The sequence below is a fragment of the Fusarium oxysporum genome, chromosome 5 (genome assembly GCF_000149955.1).
Source record: "Fusarium oxysporum f. sp. lycopersici 4287 chromosome 5, whole genome shotgun sequence".
Taxonomy (NCBI): Eukaryota; Fungi; Ascomycota; class Sordariomycetes; order Hypocreales; family Nectriaceae; genus Fusarium; species Fusarium oxysporum.
In genome coordinates this window covers 3,744,550-3,761,287 of record NC_030990.1, presented here as the reverse complement: position 1 = coordinate 3,761,287, position 16,738 = coordinate 3,744,550, and the positions used below count along the sequence as shown (strand labels likewise).

The following is a 16,738-nucleotide window of genomic DNA, read 5'->3' as shown; positions in this document are numbered from 1 at the left end:
CTAGGGACCTACTGGACTGAGAGCAGAAAAAAAGTTTCAATGGAGTCTTTCTTGATGAATTTACAGCTTCATCATAATTCGAGGTTATAAGCCGAGATTTCCAGTTGAGCAACAGAATAGGATACTGAATCTCTGTTCAAACATATCTGAACCTCTTCTGCGACTGCTGTACTCGCCTTTTACACGTGACGGCGCAGTATCAACTTTGAGTTGATTTACTTTTGTCTTGGCCAATATCTTCAAGCTTCAACTTGTCGCAAAGCATCTGAGACCTCACAAACTATCTCAGAAAACCTCATATAGGATTCAGTACTCATGGCGGCCTCACTTCCACCCGACCTGCGGGTTCTATGCCGCAAACTCACCTCCATTCCGCCAACTCAGCTTCCTCATGCGCTGCCATCTCTCATCAACCACATCCTACACTGCAAGGAGCCATTGTCGGCGCCTTCGGACCGCAAGGTCAAGGATAGCTCCCCGGAAGCCGCTCAGCTTGTCCATAAGCTCAAGGCGGGTATTACCACTCACTTGAACGGACGAAGTCGCGAGGCTAGATTCGCTGCAGTTGCTCTAATCAAGACTGTGGTTGACGTTGGTGGGTGGGAGATCCTACGAGGTTGTCAACCATGGGTCACTGGACTCCTGTCTGTAGTTGAGGTAAGTCAATACACTCATTTCTATAGGCTCACTATTAACAATTCACAGAAAAGCGACCCCATTACTTCAAAGGAGTTGGCCATTGTGGCTCTTACACGCATCTACATCTCAGTCCAGCCATATCAGACCCTTGTCCGCGAGATTGCCACACCAACAATCCCAACATTTGTTACAGCTTGCATAAAGCTCATCAGCTTGCCCAAGAACGGCGAAAAGCTCCAAACGCCCCTATCTGTCATTGAGACTATTTGCGACGCTTTATCAGCCTTGATTCCGCTTTACCCAACAACCATTCGGCCTTCAAACTCCAAGCTCAGAACAGCAGTCAAGCCTTATCTTGTTCCTACACAATCAGATGAGACTATTATTCCACAAAGCCTTCAGCGAGCTTCGCGAAAAATTGTTATCTCGCTTCACCATGTTGCGGCCAAGTCAGGAGGTAGTGATGAGTGGGCCAAGCTGATCGACACTCTCCTGAAGGAGTTGCACTCTACAGCTGACCAGGTCCTGAGAGCCGTTGAAGAATCATGGGAGGGAACAAGCGGTTTCACTCGATCGCAAGTTGAACTCGATAATGAGCCGAACGGTGGTGGCTTATCTGCGGACGAGCTCCCAGCATGGTCAGGAACCAACGCTGGGGCTGATCGTTTAATTGGCCTCTTCCAGTATCTTTCTGATTGTCTGCGATATCCTACCAAGGCGCCCGTCACGATACCCACCAGCGCACTTGTTGACGCTGCATCTCGGTTACTTCTCATAGCCAGACTCTCGCCCAGGTCCCAAACATGGGATCAAGCGCTTCAGACCAACGCTGCGATTGCCAGGGAAGAGAAGGAAGAACTCTGGGCTGCGCTACCAGATATTCACATCGCTGCTCTGCACCTCATTGAAGCCTTGTTCCAGCGTCTGGGTCAGAACGCTGTGTCTATTGCCCCAGAGGTCCTTGACCACCTTGTCCGAGTATTCAAGTCAGGAATCAACCTTCCCACAGTCCGAACGACCGGATACACTGTCCTCAAAGAGATCTTGCTTATCTCTGGCCCAACACTATCCAAGCCTTCGGTTGGTAGCTTAGACCCTGTATTTGGCGCTTGCTGTCGTGACTTGCAACAAGATGCAGGTCACCTTAAAGAGGCTGAGAAGCCAGCGGCAACTGGCACCGACAGTAAGAAGAACAGCATCGCCGCCAACGCTGATCTTTTCCTTCAGCCTCAAACCGCCGCCGTTATCTCAACCCCTTCCCTAGAGTCCAAGCACAGGGCCGCTGCTGCAAAGCTCTTGCCCGTTATTCTGTCAAAAGTACCACAGCGACATCTCAAGCCTTCTTTGCGTGGTCTCGTTGACCAGACAGCTATCTTGACAAATAGCCGTGACGCTATGCTGGCAAGTGTTCTCAACCCATACAAGGACCAACGTGGTAGAGTGTACCCTAGCATTCTTCCCCATCTTACTCAGCAATTCCCTGATGACAAAGGTCTTGAGATTCTGCGCACCAACATTCGTGCGGGTGCTCAGAGTCTCGCTGAGGGTGAAGAGCCATTAGAGGCTCTCTCTATCGAAGAGGAGGAGGAGGAAGAGGAGCAAGATGAGGAGATGAAGGATGGTGATGTCGAGGAGCAAGAAGCAGTGCCTGAAAAGAAGGGTGACTTGTTCAAGCCAGGAGCACTGCCCACAGCTCCACATGCCGAGAAGAATCTCCCCATTCAGAGCAATCCATTTGCCCCTATCGAGAAGGCTGCTCCCTCAACTGAGAATGCCTTCGCACGGGCATCCTCACCGCCAAAGCGAAAGCACGAAGGTTCAGATTCTGCACCTCCGAAGAGACAGGTTCTGGAAAAGTCCTCTTCTCCTGACCGTGTTCTCCCAGCGCCTATTCAAAGGGCCCCAGTTGTGGCCAAGGAACTTGAAGAGGAAGAGGATGACGATGATGATGATGAGAGCGTTCATCTCAATATGGAACTGGACGATGAAGATGAAGATGAAGATGAGGACTAGCCATTTCATGGGACATAGAAAAGTAATTTTAAAAGATTTATTGGGGTATAAATATATGAGCCGATCCCTAGCCTTCTAGCCTTCACCGACCTTCTTCTCAATGCACAGAAGCACGTCTACATCCAAAGCGGCCGTCGTCTCTTCAATCAAATCCAGAAACGGCCCACCAACTCCTCCCTACCATAAGAACGCCTTCGAGCAATGATGCCACCTAGTATACGAAAATAGAAAAAGTCCCGCTAGTCTCAGTCCCTGAGCCAAGCGCGACGCTTTTCCTCCTTACGAGCCCTTCGCTTCTCTTTGAATTGCTTCAGTTCAGCCTTGGAAGGCTTCTTCCCAGAACGCTCTGCCTTCAAGCTCCGGCCGTCATGGGCATTGGCTGCGGCCTCAACGTCAAAAAAGGCGTTCATCTGGCGCTTTGACTTGGCTTCATCGCTATGACGCTCGGGCCCTTGGCCAGCTGCTTGGAACTGGCCTGTGAAGCGGTTGAACGTTGCTGTTGCGGCGTATATCTCTGCAGGGTCGGTGATGCCGGCGCTTGTGGTCGCAATTTGGTCTTCTTCTTGAGTATATTTTGCGTACCAAGCGTTGGGATCGTAATCGCCATGGATTGCCGGGTTGTAGCCTCCAGCGACAGGTTTCTCTGAAGCTGGAGGTTGAGGAATACCTGGGGCGGTGCCCGGGGCAGCGGGTATAGGAGCGCTCGTGGTAATACGAGGGTTATCCCACTGAGACTTGCCAGTGAAGCGATTCACGAAGAACCAAGCTTGCGTGTTTGGGTCCCACTGACAGTCCCAGCCATCATCCTCTTGTTGCGGCGCAGGCTCGTTGGGCAACGGAGGGCCACCAGGTACAGGCTCGCTTGGCAAAGGTGGTCCATCTGGCGTCGGTTCGTTCGGTAGAGGAGGCGCATCCTTATCATCGGGGGCGCTGTTAGGTTCCTCAGGAGATTCAGAAGCCTCTCCATCTTCGCGATCTGAACTCTCCTCCACTGGTTCGGTTGCGCCGTCGCGCTTTGGCGACTCTGGCTTTGGCGACTGAGCTGCAGGCTCCTCTACGCCTGCGGATGGCTTAGGCGACGACATAGCGATTGTTGCGGTTGTTGTTGCGATGTTGAAGCGTCTATCATCCCAAAAATGAGTTTACGAAAATCGACAGTGTCATCGTGATACTTATGCACCTGGAGTTTGTCTTAGCAAAGCTGAGCGAGTGTGGTTTTTGTCATCCAGTAAATGGAGTCGCAGGCTACGCTTCACATAGCAAGAGTGCTTTGTGCACGTCGTCGAAAAACGAATCGTTGTTTGTGACGACGTAGGATACAAAAAGATGGTGAATGTACAGAGTAGATGCGAATAATAATGAAGAATGAATCAGCGGCGCCTGTAATGCTGCATAAATTAGGCGGGGCCTTCCCAGTTAAGCGGATGAGGCTGATCACGTGACCTCTCCAACCTCCAAGCTTGTCAGTCTGGAATGTCCTGGAAATACAACTTAACCTTACATTCTCAGAGCTGTACGGCAATCATACAATATCTGAACTCAATGGGTCTACTCGGCGAAGTCCATGGTATCAACTCAATGCGTTGTAAACTGCAATTGTCGTAGGAAGCCGTCTTACTTGTCGAAGGCCTCCTGCGAGGGAATGAGGCTAAGCAAAGCCTCGACCGTTCTGAATGGGCAAAGAGCTCAAGGAGGTCCATAAGCCAATTCAATAGCTCTCAGCTCCTAACATTTATCAATGACAATGCTTTCATCAACGTTTTGTCCCTGCTTCTGTTGTTCATGGTTGATTGACTGACAGCTATGTTTTGGCCAAGTCGCTTGTTTTGCATACAGCTCACTGTGTTAGTAGCCACAGTTCATGGATCATCAAACGATGAGTGTGACTGCTATCTCACTAATGGCACCAACTCTGCATATTACTCACGACACAGTTTCTATGACTACCGAAACCTTGGGGACTATGCGGGAGTTCCCAGTCCTGTCCAAAATGCCTCCAGAAAAGCAGGTGTAACAAGCGACTATTTCAACAGCGACACTTGGGATGACAGCTGGAGCATTCAAGACTGGAGCAATCGCGGAAAAGGCGTCAGTCTCTCAGGCGATGCAACTGTCCTAATGATCAACTCCCCCAACAATGTCTACATTGAAAAGAATGACGACAAAGACGCAGCCTCGGATACGTTCCTCACCATGCGAACCATGCGGCTGCCCGGTTTCCAGAGCGCTGCAGAGTTCGAGTCTGTGTCGACATATCACTACGTCTCAGTACGGATGCTCGCCCGTGCCACCGGCAGCGCGGGTGCATGCATGGCTATCTTCACGTACCTTGGGGGTGAAGAGCTAGCTGCTGTACAAGAAGCTGATATCGAGATCATGACGCGTGATCCCAAGAACCGGGTCCAGTACACAAATCAGCCTTCTTTCACAGAGGATGGCGATGATATCCCCAAAGCTACTCGTAACGGCACGCTGCCCAAGGGTGTTGAGTGGGATGATTGGGTTGTGCACCGATTGGACTGGACGCCCAAACGCTCTACCTGGTATGCTAATGGTCAAGAAGTTGCCAGTATAGAATTCCAGACACCGAAGGACCCGGCACAGATCATTCTCAGCGCTTGGAGCGACGGTGGTTCGTGGAGCGGGAATATGAGCCTCAATGGTGCAGCATATATGCATATCCAGTGGATCGACATGGTGTATAATGTTACAAAAGACAACGAGGAAAAGAGAAGTTTCGATGGTCGCAGGTTGGAGAGCGATGCTGAACAAGACGGTGGGCTGGTACGTCGAGATGATAGTAAGGGCGCATGTAAGGTCGTCTGTAGCATCGATGAGGCGGATAAGGCTGGAGAGACCAATATACTTCCGAAGAGTGCGGCGTCTCACATGCTGGATATGCGATACTGGACAAGGATGATTGTGTTTGGAATCATGCTTTTGGCGTATATATAAAGGGTTAAAGCGTTGGAGCATATTTCTAGGTTTATATAAGTGTACGTCGAATCGTTTTACATGATTGAGCTCATGAAGGACATAACGTTCAGACCGGGCAGCACTGATCTAAAGACCAGGTATTTAGTATTCAAAGTAGAATATCCCTATGTAATCTTCCTTAGTTCGTCCTGTCTGACTTACCTCTGTCCTTAAAGACGATGGCTTCAATACTAACAATAGGGGTTCCAGAACATCGCCGTCTTCTTCCGCAATTTCCCAGCCTTTCCCCTTTGCTCACACTCTCCTCAAACAAACTCACATTATCGTCGATCACCTAAAGTTACAAGTCCCACTGATTATCCCGCATCCGTTCCGACCCGCCTCCGACTTCAGATCACAGGCCTCGCCCCAGTGTCAACTAACTGGGGACTGAAGCAGCGAGGCCATTAATAACACTTACATAACACATAACAAGCCTCGTGGGTATTCGGCACTACGCCAAGATTCACCTTGACTTGCTTAACCTTGCCCTCTTGTCACCTTGTCCTCTTGTCACCTTGTCCTCTTGTCACCTTGTCCCACATCGTGTGGCATCTTCCCCAGTCCATGTCCTGCTTGGTTCCTTGTTGGCTCCAATCCGCTTTGTCCATGATCGTGCATTTCTGGGGTAATGTTATTGACTAGAGGTTCAGCCGCTGTCCCACTCGGTGAGATCGACGAGGGACAATGATAAAGAGTTATTGGAGAGCGATACATGTTGCAAAAGATGGTATTCACTGCGTGCTTCGTTACGCAATTGCTATGTTCAAGTCCCATGTCCCATTATAACCAACTATTGCATGATTTGATATCTCAAAAATAAACACCGCTTTCAACAGATCCTTTGTCTGATCATATAACTTTTAGAAATCCTCAAACATTGAGTCCTCAGTCAAACCAAATCCCGACATCGTAATATAATACTAGTTTTCTTTTTTCCAGTGTCCTTTCTGCGCCACTGTCCCATCACTTGTTTGAAGCCGACAGATATATCTCGCTCTTGAAATGATTTGTCGTTAAAAGTTGTGAGAAGCGATAATTAGGTGCTTTTGTATATAGTACTGCTAGAGCTGTTCAACACGGCATAATCTTTATGCCAAAGTGTTCTGTCTTTGCTTGTAGTCGTCAAGTCCTTCGACATGCCTTGCCATCAGGATGCTACCATAGCCCTACTCAACCCCAGCGCGATATTACATGGAGAATGGGTATGACTATAGGCCTCGCTGTGGTGAGCCTGTTGCTCAAGTCTGTTGCGGTGGGATATATCTATCGCACATCCCGCAGAAGAATCAACAAGTCAATCGCGTCGAAATTGCCTTTCAATCAAGTGCGACCGTTAAGTGTTTTTATCTTCATGAAGCATGCCAATGGTGCGCGAAGGTTTATGTCAAGGAGTGGTTTCTCAACCCCCCAGACTCTCGACCATGGGTTTCAAGACTTGAGCGAGAGCTGACGGGAGTATGGAGTCTCCCGTGATAGCAGCTCTTCAGGCATCTGTCGATGAATGGACCCTCTAGGTGACCAATTCCAGAGGTTTGTTCGAGCTCCAAGTTCACCTCATGTTGGCTTGTTCGAACTGAAACTGCTGCCCGTTGGGAAATGCCATGCTAGCACTTAATCCAAAAGGGTCCCAATCCAGGCCATTCTGGTCTAAAAGCTGGGTCATTGATGGGTATTGCGAGTGCGTGGTTTGTGGCTGTTGGACGGGTTCATGAGATGGCGTCATCTGGTGTCCAGGTCCGCTAGAGGCAGGCGACATCATCATAGGCTGCTGGTTCTCTCCATTGTAGCCTGAGGGGTATCCTCCATGACCAGCTGGTGTTTCGATTTCAGGCTCGTCAATCATGCCATCTTGTTCATATTCTTGCTCTGCATGAATGATTAGGATGTGTTATCGATGAAATGACACGAGAAAACTTACCAAGTTGTTCAATATGGTTCTGGAAGGCAGGGGTAGGGTAGTAAGAAGCTCCGGATCCTGTTTGACCTCCCCGTCCACCATTCTGCATCATCGATGATCGAGGGGCCTGTGTGTTCTGAGGCATCTGTTGCTGTTGCTGCTGGGGCATCTGCTGGCGCGACATGCTAGTCATCGAACCTCTCATCGACATGTTATCCGAGGCGGCAGGAGAGAAGGCGGAGCCAGTGTTGCTCGGCGAGTTGGAATGAGACGATGGTGTAGGTCGATTTTTGGGTGAGGTAGCATTCGAATGAGGTTGCAGCGGGGGTGGCAGTACTGGCACAGGCTCAGCCTTGGGGGCGATGTTCGAGTTTGATCGTCGAGACTGGTGGTGTCGGTTCATTATCGCACGCTGGATAGGAGGAGGCTGAACGAGGTTCTGAGGCATATGGGTTGGTCCCAAGTTAGGACTACCCGTCTTGGCGCGAAGCTCAGCCTGGACATCGATTCCCTTTTCGAGAAGAATACGCTCGAGAAGCGAGTTCTTGTATCGAAGCATCAGACACTCATCGGCGGCAGTGCGGTGAGCCGCCTGGAGGTTGTGGAGGTTGGACTCATGGACGCGGATGGTCTCTTCGAGTTGCTTTATGTATTCAGTTCGGCGTTCACGAAAAGCAGCTTGAGCCTGTCGGTTCCTCTGCTTTCGCTCTTCGGAAGTCGCATAGATCTTTTCATGTTCTGTTAGTCACTATTCAAGGGCGGGTGTATATGTGCGTCATGTTGTCTTGGAAAGAGACACATGGGTAAGACCCGAGGTGAGAGCGGGGAAGCTGTGCTGAGGTATTGTCTTGATCTATCCCAATCCCATCGTGTTGTTTGACAATAAGCTATCCTCAAAGATAGATGGAAAACAGTGTGTAGTGTGTATATGGTGTAAGTAAGAGGAAAACAAGACAAGACTTACAGGTTTGCGGCCGCCCTTCCTCTTGGGCTGCTGAGGCTCTTGGGTGGCATTGGCAGCAGAGGTTATCGCAGGGTGATGATCGCCCTCAGGGCTGGAGCCAACGAGAGAGTCGGTCTCTTCCCGAGAATGACCGTTTAGGCCGTTGAGATGATTGTTGTTGTTTTGGTGTTGCGCAGGATCCGCCTTATCGATTGACATCTTGTCTGCCATTACCCAGACCGGGCTACTAGACGATTTGCCGCGCAGCGGCAAACGCCCCAGAGACGCAAAACGGGAATTCTGTTACGTGACGAGGTGGAACGTCAAGACGACGACGGGCGCAAAGAATCGAGACAGGCAAGTGTGCGCCCGTTGGGTTTTTGCTTTGCGGTTGCGGGCGTAGGGAGAGCGGGCGCAAGAGATAGGAAATGCAGCCCGGATTGGGGGTCGTACGGGGGTCAACAGCGTACTGGAGTGTGAAAAGGGCCCTTATCAGACGCAGAAACGCAGACAAAACCAAAAACGCTTGGCTATCAAAGATAGTACTGGCTGAGTGACAATGATACGCGCTGCGTCTAACAAGCGCCTATCAGTTGTAAGTCGCAGGTAAGGGTCTTTGAAAAACGTAAGAAATTCTACCAAGAGATAAAAGACGGGCTGTAATTCGCGTCGAGTTCTTGGGGGGGACAGTTGCGATAACAGAGAAGGGGATCACTCAGGCCGCAAGGGAATACGGTTTTATGTAATGTAAATTAAGAGGAGGGGGCAGCCTAGGAAACTCCTTCTTTTCTCTGTCGACTCGAGGGCCTTAGCCCTTGGGCCAATCAAAGACTCGTATTCGAGGGATGAGAGTGGGCTTCCAAGGCCCATAAGTGGAGCAAGGAGGCATCCACTAAAAAAACCAGTCCATCTCAATCTTCACCTTAAATTCTTCAGCATGGCCCCTTCAATCCATCCATCCATTGGTTTCGACATGGACATCCATCGTCAAAGCATGGCGAGTGCACGGTCCCACCGTGATCTCTTTTTAAACATTTCACATGAGGGATAAATCGTGAAGCGTTCAATCAATCGCCAACAGCACACGCAGCGTCACTCGCAAGGGGCGAGTGAGAGTCTACCGTAGCAGACCAGACCAGCCCACTCGCACTCCGACAAGACGCTGCAGCCATGCATGCCCTGGCACTTTCACATCCCACTCAACCTTGGAACTAACTCTCCCAGCCCATCCTCTTTACGGTCGAGCTGAACCCAGGAAGGAAAAGACCAACCTGGGCCTGGTGTGAGACAGTGGGATGCCAGAGATACGCTCCCTGATAAGCATACAAATGGTCTTTTCAATGCTCGAGATTTGCAGATATACAAAACCATCAGCCCCTCGACTATCATCATCAACAAAGCTTTGTTCGTTTTTCGCTCATGTGTCGTGTGGCCGCCGGCTGAATGTTCGCTCGGCCGCCGGGCCACTCTCTCTGTTGGCTGAACTGATCGGCAGCTGTAACATCGGAGCCCCCGCTTTCGCTCCAGCCCTCTCACCGGAAACGCTTCAGTCACTGGGCGGTTGTCAAGAGAGCAGCAAGGGCGGCTTTCGGTTTTCCTAGTGGTGTTCAACGGTTCGCGGTGCGCCTTGGTGGCGGAGGGCATGTGCCAGAATGCGTTTCTTGTCTTTTTTGACAGACAGCCCCGAATCTGGCACCCATTTCATTGACCCAATCATTGATCTGTTATCCCGTGATGGTTGTTGAAATTTTCAGCATTTGTTGCAATCTCTTACAGATGCCCTTGTCGATGGAATTTGAATAACCTGAGCTAGAGCTCCCAGTGAGGTCCCGTCGTGCCAGCATCTGGTCCGTCATTTCGCTCCGTGCGGTCGATCATCCTGTCATGCTTAATTACACCGTTTGTTTTGGCTGTGACCCTGGCAGTTCTAGAAAACTCAGGGAACGACTATGACCCATCATTCTGGCGCTATCTCTCAGCAGGGATCTGTTTATCTTCAACCCCCGCTGTGCACCCCAACCTTTCTGGCTATCATTCACTTCTGATTGATAGAGGCTGCATTGAAGCCTTCAGCTCTTGTGGTCATCTGGTTCAATGTTGAACAGTTGCGGCGCCGCTGCATTCATACAAACTTGAGTTCGGCCCCCGTAAGACCGATAATCGGCCTCTACACAATCACATCTGGCCTACTTAGGTACGCCGCCAGGTCACTCAGACTGCTAAAGCACCAGGTGGAGCTGTCAGCGGCATGAATGTCCAATAGTCTACGTATTTTGCTTAGCGTCTTTCCTCGAGACATCTTGACCCTGGCTTCTAGAGGTCCTCCGAATCCTCCGAACCGAGTAAATTATCCACAGCCTATCCCTGCCGCATCATGTGTTCCAACTACACGAAGCTCCGAAAAGGATTTACGCATCTGGCTCTTATTTATACTGTTTGAATAGCAGTGTAGCAAGTGATTGACGTAGCACTCTATTCTGAGAGACAAAGTTGAGAGACAATGAAGTCAACTCAGTGCAGGCTTTTTGGTCTATTTTAGCCTGAGCAACGGTCAAAAGGAATACCAAGATATCTAAAAGTTGCTCCACGCCTGATACTGTGTACTGGCACTGGGAGATCCTTACAGCGTGCAACAAAGTCCTTCAAACCTTGTGAGATAAGCGAAACAAGTTGCCTGTTGCATATCAATCTGATATGCGGTTGCTCATCATTTCCAAAGACAACCGGCGGCAAACTACGTTAGCGCATGGTATGACGGCATATCCCAACATCCTGGCATAAAACCTTAGCACAAAGTTTGCCAGCCAGGAACGGAAACGCTTCTTCAGAACTGATGAGTTTTATTATGTATGCCATTGTGTTAAAACAGACTTTGAGAATACCGTTTCATCAAACCCAATACGCCCCAACGCCTCGATGGGACCTTGTGTCGAAGGTTCTGGCCTCTCCACAGGGTTGACATGCTGAGGCCATATCATCACGAGCAAGATCTGACCATGTGTCACCGGCCATCAGCGACCAACAATCCTAGGCAATAGTTCATGCTCAAATGCTTGCTACGATGCATCCCATCGGCGTTTACACATGTGCCATGAGTCGCAGCCATGGATAACCATCCCAGTCCGTTGTCTTTTAGGAACGGACGTGCATACGTAGCCCCCAGGCCTTGTTGTATGAGGTGGTTTAGTGGTGGAGCCTCACATGATGGAAAGAAACCTTTGGGTTCCATGTCTTTTTCCAGAAACGAATCCATGTGTGGTGAAAACTCTGCTCAGTCCATGGTTCATTTCCTGTTGGTCCATGGCTTGCGGCCTGTTTGACTTTGATCGGAGCCACAGATCTTAAGTCCCCTTTTGGTAGGCGATAATTGCTAGTTCTGACGGTGGATTCACAAGTCAAAATTACGATTCCTGCTACCCCGGATCATCCATCCACCTTTTGTGGAATTCGTGACGAGTTGTCAATTTCATCTTGTCTTTTGACGGTGAGAGAGCTCATCAAATCTCAACTTCAGAAGAAGTTGAAGCTCTAAGTTGTCGACTTGTCTCTATAGTCCTCACAGTGTTGATGCTCTGACATGGCACCAGTGAACGCAATATCAACCGATAATTGTGAATGAAGACTCTCAAAGGTTGAGAGCACGTACATACCATACAATCACTTAAATGGTTGTCAAGCACGCCCTGTCGATTCTGATGGTTTGGTTTCAATGGCACACACGATGCAACCCTGTCTGCCTGTCTTGATCAATGAGAGTCAGAGAGGCTCTGCCAAGTAAGGTCGAAGACGACGGTTCGTCTCGCTTGACCTAGCGAACCCGCTTGACCTGCATCTCCCGAGCTGCGCCGGTCTCCTGTCGTAACTTTGTTGGGCCTTAGCTTCCGCCCTTGGGCAACAACTTGAGGGTCTTCTCGGTGACGTTGTTCTCATGTTGATGAGCTTCAAGATCGGCATTTTGTCAGAGAAGATCATAATGCTACTCGATCAAGAAGGTAAATATGTTTCAGCATTGTCCTTAGTGACAAATCGTTTGGGCTGTGTAAGAGAGAGTTCTCAGGTTATGTTCCTCAGACATTCCTCGCATTAACATGATCTCCACGGCCCTTGGCAATCCCTAGCCAAGCCACGCAACGTCGGTTGAATCTGCCGAAACTCTCCTTCACCTTCCTCACCGAGCGAGAAAAACACTTTCGCCTCAGCTGACTCTCACTCGGTTGACTAGGCTTCGCCGGGATTGTCGGGTCGCGCCATGGTGCCCAGGCGGGCTGTTCTCTTCGAGACATGGGGTGTTGCTTCTGGAAATTTTCTAGCGCGGCTCGGGTTGCAGCCACTGTGAGATCCGAACAGGAACATCACCCCATGAAACGTGAAAGTGATGTGAGTCGATTTGGTCTCGATTTCACGTCGATCACACATGTGTGAGCAGCTGAGACAGGGCGGAGCAAGTGGTAGAATCCCCAGGAAGAGGAGTAAGGATAAGTCCTGTTAGGGAAGTATACGGGCACGAGATCGAGGAGGACGTATTCGGGGATGGGCTTTTGTTGAGTGAAACCTTTCGACTTTCATCTTACGCTTCTCCACGCTTTCTTTCGGCATCTCTCTCCTTGAGCCTGTCAAAATCTCGTGACAAAATATTAACTTTCATAAGCGAAGACTTCAACATGAGACTGTTGGGAAGCTCTCGTGACAGGCACCAGATCTCGGTGGCATGATAGCCGATTTGGGTATTACTTGCATGCCATGGGTAACGGATGAGAGCCGGTAGATCATATTATGGGCATATTGGAGCCGGCATAGGCATTGGTCTATCATAGGATATGCTTTCGACAAATTCAGTGGTGTGCTGATGGCATTGTGAAGTATCCCGTCATGGGTGTAGAGTTTTGTGAAACTCATGCCTGAGCAGCAACATTGGCATCAGTCTTGAGCGAAGTACAGTCTTGAGTATTCTATTGACTTCATTTTGCCTTTGCAGGTATCTTTTGTTAGCAGACTTGCTTATGCTTATGATTTATAATGGCATGTTGTCTTCGTTGATCCATTGACTGTCGATGTTCTGTGCCTTGGCCTCGTGATACATGTAACAACGTGATTCTCGGTTATCATAGTAGTAGTTTATGACTGGTTAGGCGCGTGGTAAATACCGAAAGTCTGAGTGTTGAATGCATAGACCTCCGCGTTGGCAATTCGTGATGTTGTTCAATGGGTGTATTTGACACTGCGAAGGTTTAGAGTTTCAACCATATTACTCCATTATGAGTTAAAGTTAGTCTCAGTAACACAAGCCAAATATTGATATTGTAGCAAGAGAGTCAGACATGGTAAAGGGACCTTTAAGACATGTATTGTCATTGAGACATGTCTTCAGTTCGATAAACTTCAACTTGTAAACCTGATGTGATGTGCCACAGGGTAAGCGATGACGATGTACAGTGCCAGGCCGATATCTGGTGCAAAATACTGTGACTAACACTGTGCATGGATACCCGTTGTTATGGAGCTTGGACCATGTAAACAAACCGCAAGCCCCCACCACTCACAACGTTGGAATTCACGCGCCATCTGGATCGAGAGAGATTTGACATCATACCAGAGACCCCCAAAGACATCACCCACGAGGATCACGACCCTTGATTATTGAAATTACCTGCCCAGTACTTGCATAACTTGGAGTCTTAACCACATTCTTATCACACGCAATGTCTCCTCCGCGCCGTCGCTCGGCCCGGTTGGCCTCTGGTACTACCCCTAAGGTGAGCTCCGTGATGGCATCAGGTAATTTTCAAGACAAGCATCCTGACAGTTGTGACAGAAACCTGCAACATCCAACTTGACTTCTGTCGTTGAAGATGCCGAGTCGCCTGAACGACTTCCCCAGCTGAAGAGTCACAGCAAAGCGAAAGGCAAAAACAATGCCGCTCCATCTTCACCAGCGCCTGCGCCTTCGACGCCAGCGTCATCGGCCATGAAGCCTCCCCATGAAGAAATGCACCCAAGCAAAGCCCATCACAATATGGGGGAACCCTCCTCCGCCATGAGGCTGGGCTTCACAGATATCAAGGACACCAGCCGACCTGGCGTTCCGCCTGACACACCGTCCAAGATTGGGGCTCCTGCTTCCGATTTCACGTTCCGATTTACGCGCAACACTACCGATTCCACCCTCAGCGGTGATGCGCAACGTCTTATGGAGGAGCTCCGTGGACAGGCTGCCAAGATCAAGGCTGATATGATCGCAAAGCGTGATGCAGAGAGTGCTGAAGAAGATGCTCTTGGCCGCAAGATTGCTAAACCCAAGGGCAAGACAAGTCGTTATAGCGCGGCGCATATGGCGGAGTTCAAGAAGATGGACTCTATCGAGAACCATGCGTCTGCTTGGAGAGCTCAAAACGGGCGCTTCCAGCCTGTTGTTCAGTCACTGAAGCGCACACCTTCAAAGGCTAACCTGGAAACGACACCAACTTCTTCTCCTGATAAGTCTGGTCTGAAGCGATCGCCCTCGAAGGCCGAACTAGATGTTCCTACGCCATCAACGCCCCGCATTACACAGAGCCTGAAGCGCAAGTCGTCACGTGCTAACCTTGAGGAATACCAACAATCGCCTTCGCCCAAGAAGTCCACTATGCCTCCGTCCAACATCCCTACCGCCATTCCCGCATCCTCCAAGAAGGCACAGTTGTTCCCTAATGTACACCAACGTGTTCCTTCGAAGAGACTCAAGCAGCGAATGGAGGATGACGCGACAACAAATCGACCTCCATCACGCGATGACTCCTCGATTCCTCGACCCAAGTCTAGTGGAAGTGGGTCAACCAAGTTGCCTGCCTCAAGCTTAAGTCTGGCACGGCTCATGAGCCCTACGAAGGCGTCTCTTGCTCACACAGGCAAACCAACCATTTCTCTCATCAAGTCTCCTTCCAAGGTCGACCTGGAGAGTGGTCTGCCAAAATCCACCAGTACTTCTCACCTCATGCCTGGCAAGCCGACCACGCCTAGATCTCGAGTCATTAGCCCGGGCCGCTTCGATAGAGTCAAGTCGATTTTGCGCGGAAACCGAACACCTTCTGGCAATGTTCAAACTGCGATCCCACAGCCCATGGTCTCTCAGACACCTGCTCCACCTAAGGCCGATAAGGACAAGGCTTTGCCTCCTCTTCCGTTGACTACTCCTCGACGAAAGGTAACAAAGCACGTCGCTTTCACCCCAGAGGTCACGCGCATTGCATTTGAGCAGAACTCACCTTCCCCACAGAAGTCTTGTCTCAAGACTCAGTCAACACGAACTTTGGCGGACGAGCAGTTTCAAGGCATTGATGGAACACTTGCGAAGGCGGATTCTGGTGATGTTGTATACCCTGATCTCAGTGGCTTTAGACCCCTGCCCGAGCCTCCCAGCAAACAGAAGGATAATGCACCTGCATCTGTCCCCGGCAAGTTCACATTCCGCAGTGATCATACGATCGAGTTTGGCGACGTTCCCGTGCTAGGCTTTGGAGCTTCCCCTGGCCAGTCGAGTGTTCGCCAAGTCCGACAGTCACTTAAGCCTAATGCGAAGATGCCCGGTAGCTTCCCTGGTCCTACTTCCCCGATTGGCCTCAACAAGGAGAACAAGGAACCTGGCTCGGCTAAGATTCTGGTTGGAGCGCCTCATGGCATGTCCAACAAAAAGCGACACCGAACCAGTTGGGACGAGGAAGAAGAGGAGCAGAAGAGTGCCGAGCGTGCAGCCAAGAAGCGTAAGGCTGAGCACGTCCCTGAAGGTGAAGCCCTTCTTGCTCCTCGTCTTGTTGGCGGCACCCCCAGCGCAAAGAAGGTCCGGTTTGGTAGTGCGACTCCGCGTACCCCTGCTTCTGCCAGCCCTACCAAGAAGCGCGCAGTCCTCAGCTTGAGCCGGCTTAACATGCTTGCTCGTCCTAAGAATCGAGCTTAGGTTTCCACACGGTTGGAATCCACCGAAGTGCAGCTATAGCTGCGAATTTTTGAAAATTGAATGTATAATACGACCTTATGTGTCTGTCGTATTCTGGAGATTGTCACGACAGATGTTATAGAGTCACTGTTATTTGCTTCGTCCTGTAGCATGTTGGTCACTCGATTCTGCTGACACCCAGAGCTTGACACAAGAACCTGTGTAAAGTTGGACATGTACTCTTCATCCCAATTGGGGTTCAACTGGAGGAGCTCCTCATGTATCTCCTCTATTGTTCCTTCGAGTACCGTCGTCGATCCCGAGGTCACTTCGACCTCCCACTCTGGTACCACAACGC

General features: G+C 50.1%; 7 protein-coding genes across 11 annotated transcripts; 3 read left to right on the top strand and 4 right to left on the bottom strand.

Annotated features, from left to right (window-relative positions):
• Window positions 1-33: 33 nt before the first annotated feature.
• Window positions 34-4,030, top strand: FOXG_02280 (uncharacterized protein). The gene is made up of 2 exons (XM_018379676.1): window positions 34-657; window positions 706-4,030. The coding sequence occupies exons 1-2, from the start codon at window positions 316-318 to the stop codon at window positions 2,650-2,652; spliced, it is 2,289 nt and encodes a 762-aa protein (XP_018235752.1). The 5' UTR covers window positions 34-315; the 3' UTR covers window positions 2,653-4,030.
• On the bottom strand, window positions 2,662-4,047 carry FOXG_02279 (uncharacterized protein). Its single transcript, XM_018379675.1, has 2 exons — window positions 3,833-4,047; window positions 2,662-3,774 (listed from the first exon to the last, which is right to left on the bottom strand). Exon 2 carries the CDS (start codon window positions 3,735-3,737, stop codon window positions 2,898-2,900), a length of 840 nt encoding a protein of 279 aa, XP_018235751.1. The 5' UTR covers window positions 3,738-3,774; window positions 3,833-4,047; the 3' UTR covers window positions 2,662-2,897.
• Window positions 4,048-4,156: 109 nt separating this feature from the next.
• On the top strand, window positions 4,157-5,767 carry FOXG_02278 (uncharacterized protein). Its single transcript, XM_018379674.1, has one exon. It carries the CDS (start codon window positions 4,456-4,458, stop codon window positions 5,605-5,607), a length of 1,152 nt encoding a protein of 383 aa, XP_018235750.1. The 5' UTR covers window positions 4,157-4,455; the 3' UTR covers window positions 5,608-5,767.
• On the bottom strand, window positions 5,699-9,533 carry FOXG_02277 (uncharacterized protein). Of its 2 annotated transcripts, XM_018379673.1 has the most exons (5): window positions 8,493-9,533; window positions 7,550-8,255; window positions 6,162-7,497; window positions 6,050-6,129; window positions 5,699-5,991 (listed from the first exon to the last, which is right to left on the bottom strand). In XM_018379673.1, exons 1-3 carry the CDS (start codon window positions 8,700-8,702, stop codon window positions 7,181-7,183), a joined length of 1,233 nt encoding a protein of 410 aa, XP_018235749.1. In that variant the 5' UTR covers window positions 8,703-9,533; the 3' UTR covers window positions 5,699-5,991; window positions 6,050-6,129; window positions 6,162-7,180. The 2 variants fall into 2 exon arrangements, with proteins under 2 accessions (XP_018235749.1, XP_018235748.1); XM_018379672.1 differs by having other exon boundaries at window positions 5,699-7,497.
• FOXG_02276 (uncharacterized protein) lies at window positions 8,525-16,600 on the top strand. Of its 4 annotated transcripts, none has more exons than XM_018379669.1 (3): window positions 8,525-12,463; window positions 12,694-14,224; window positions 14,284-16,600. In XM_018379669.1, the coding sequence occupies exons 2-3, from the start codon at window positions 14,171-14,173 to the stop codon at window positions 16,399-16,401; spliced, it is 2,172 nt and encodes a 723-aa protein (XP_018235743.1). In that variant the 5' UTR covers window positions 8,525-12,463; window positions 12,694-14,170; the 3' UTR covers window positions 16,402-16,600. The 4 variants fall into 4 exon arrangements, with proteins under 4 accessions (XP_018235743.1, XP_018235742.1, XP_018235744.1 ...); XM_018379670.1 differs by having other exon boundaries at window positions 10,296-10,318; window positions 10,397-14,224; XM_018379671.1 differs by lacking the exon at window positions 8,525-12,463 and having other exon boundaries at window positions 14,014-14,224; window positions 14,284-15,651; window positions 15,724-16,600.
• Window positions 9,539-9,643, bottom strand: FOXG_18269 (uncharacterized protein; the record flags this gene model as incomplete). Its single annotated transcript, XM_018398332.1, has 1 exon — window positions 9,539-9,643. The coding sequence occupies one exon, from the start codon at window positions 9,641-9,643 to the stop codon at window positions 9,539-9,541; it is 105 nt and encodes a 34-aa protein (XP_018235747.1).
• FOXG_18268 (uncharacterized protein) lies at window positions 9,660-10,115 on the bottom strand (the record flags this gene model as incomplete). Its single annotated transcript, XM_018398331.1, has 1 exon — window positions 9,660-10,115. One exon carries the CDS (start codon window positions 10,113-10,115, stop codon window positions 9,660-9,662), a length of 456 nt encoding a protein of 151 aa, XP_018235746.1.
• Window positions 16,601-16,738: the final 138 nt, after the last annotated feature.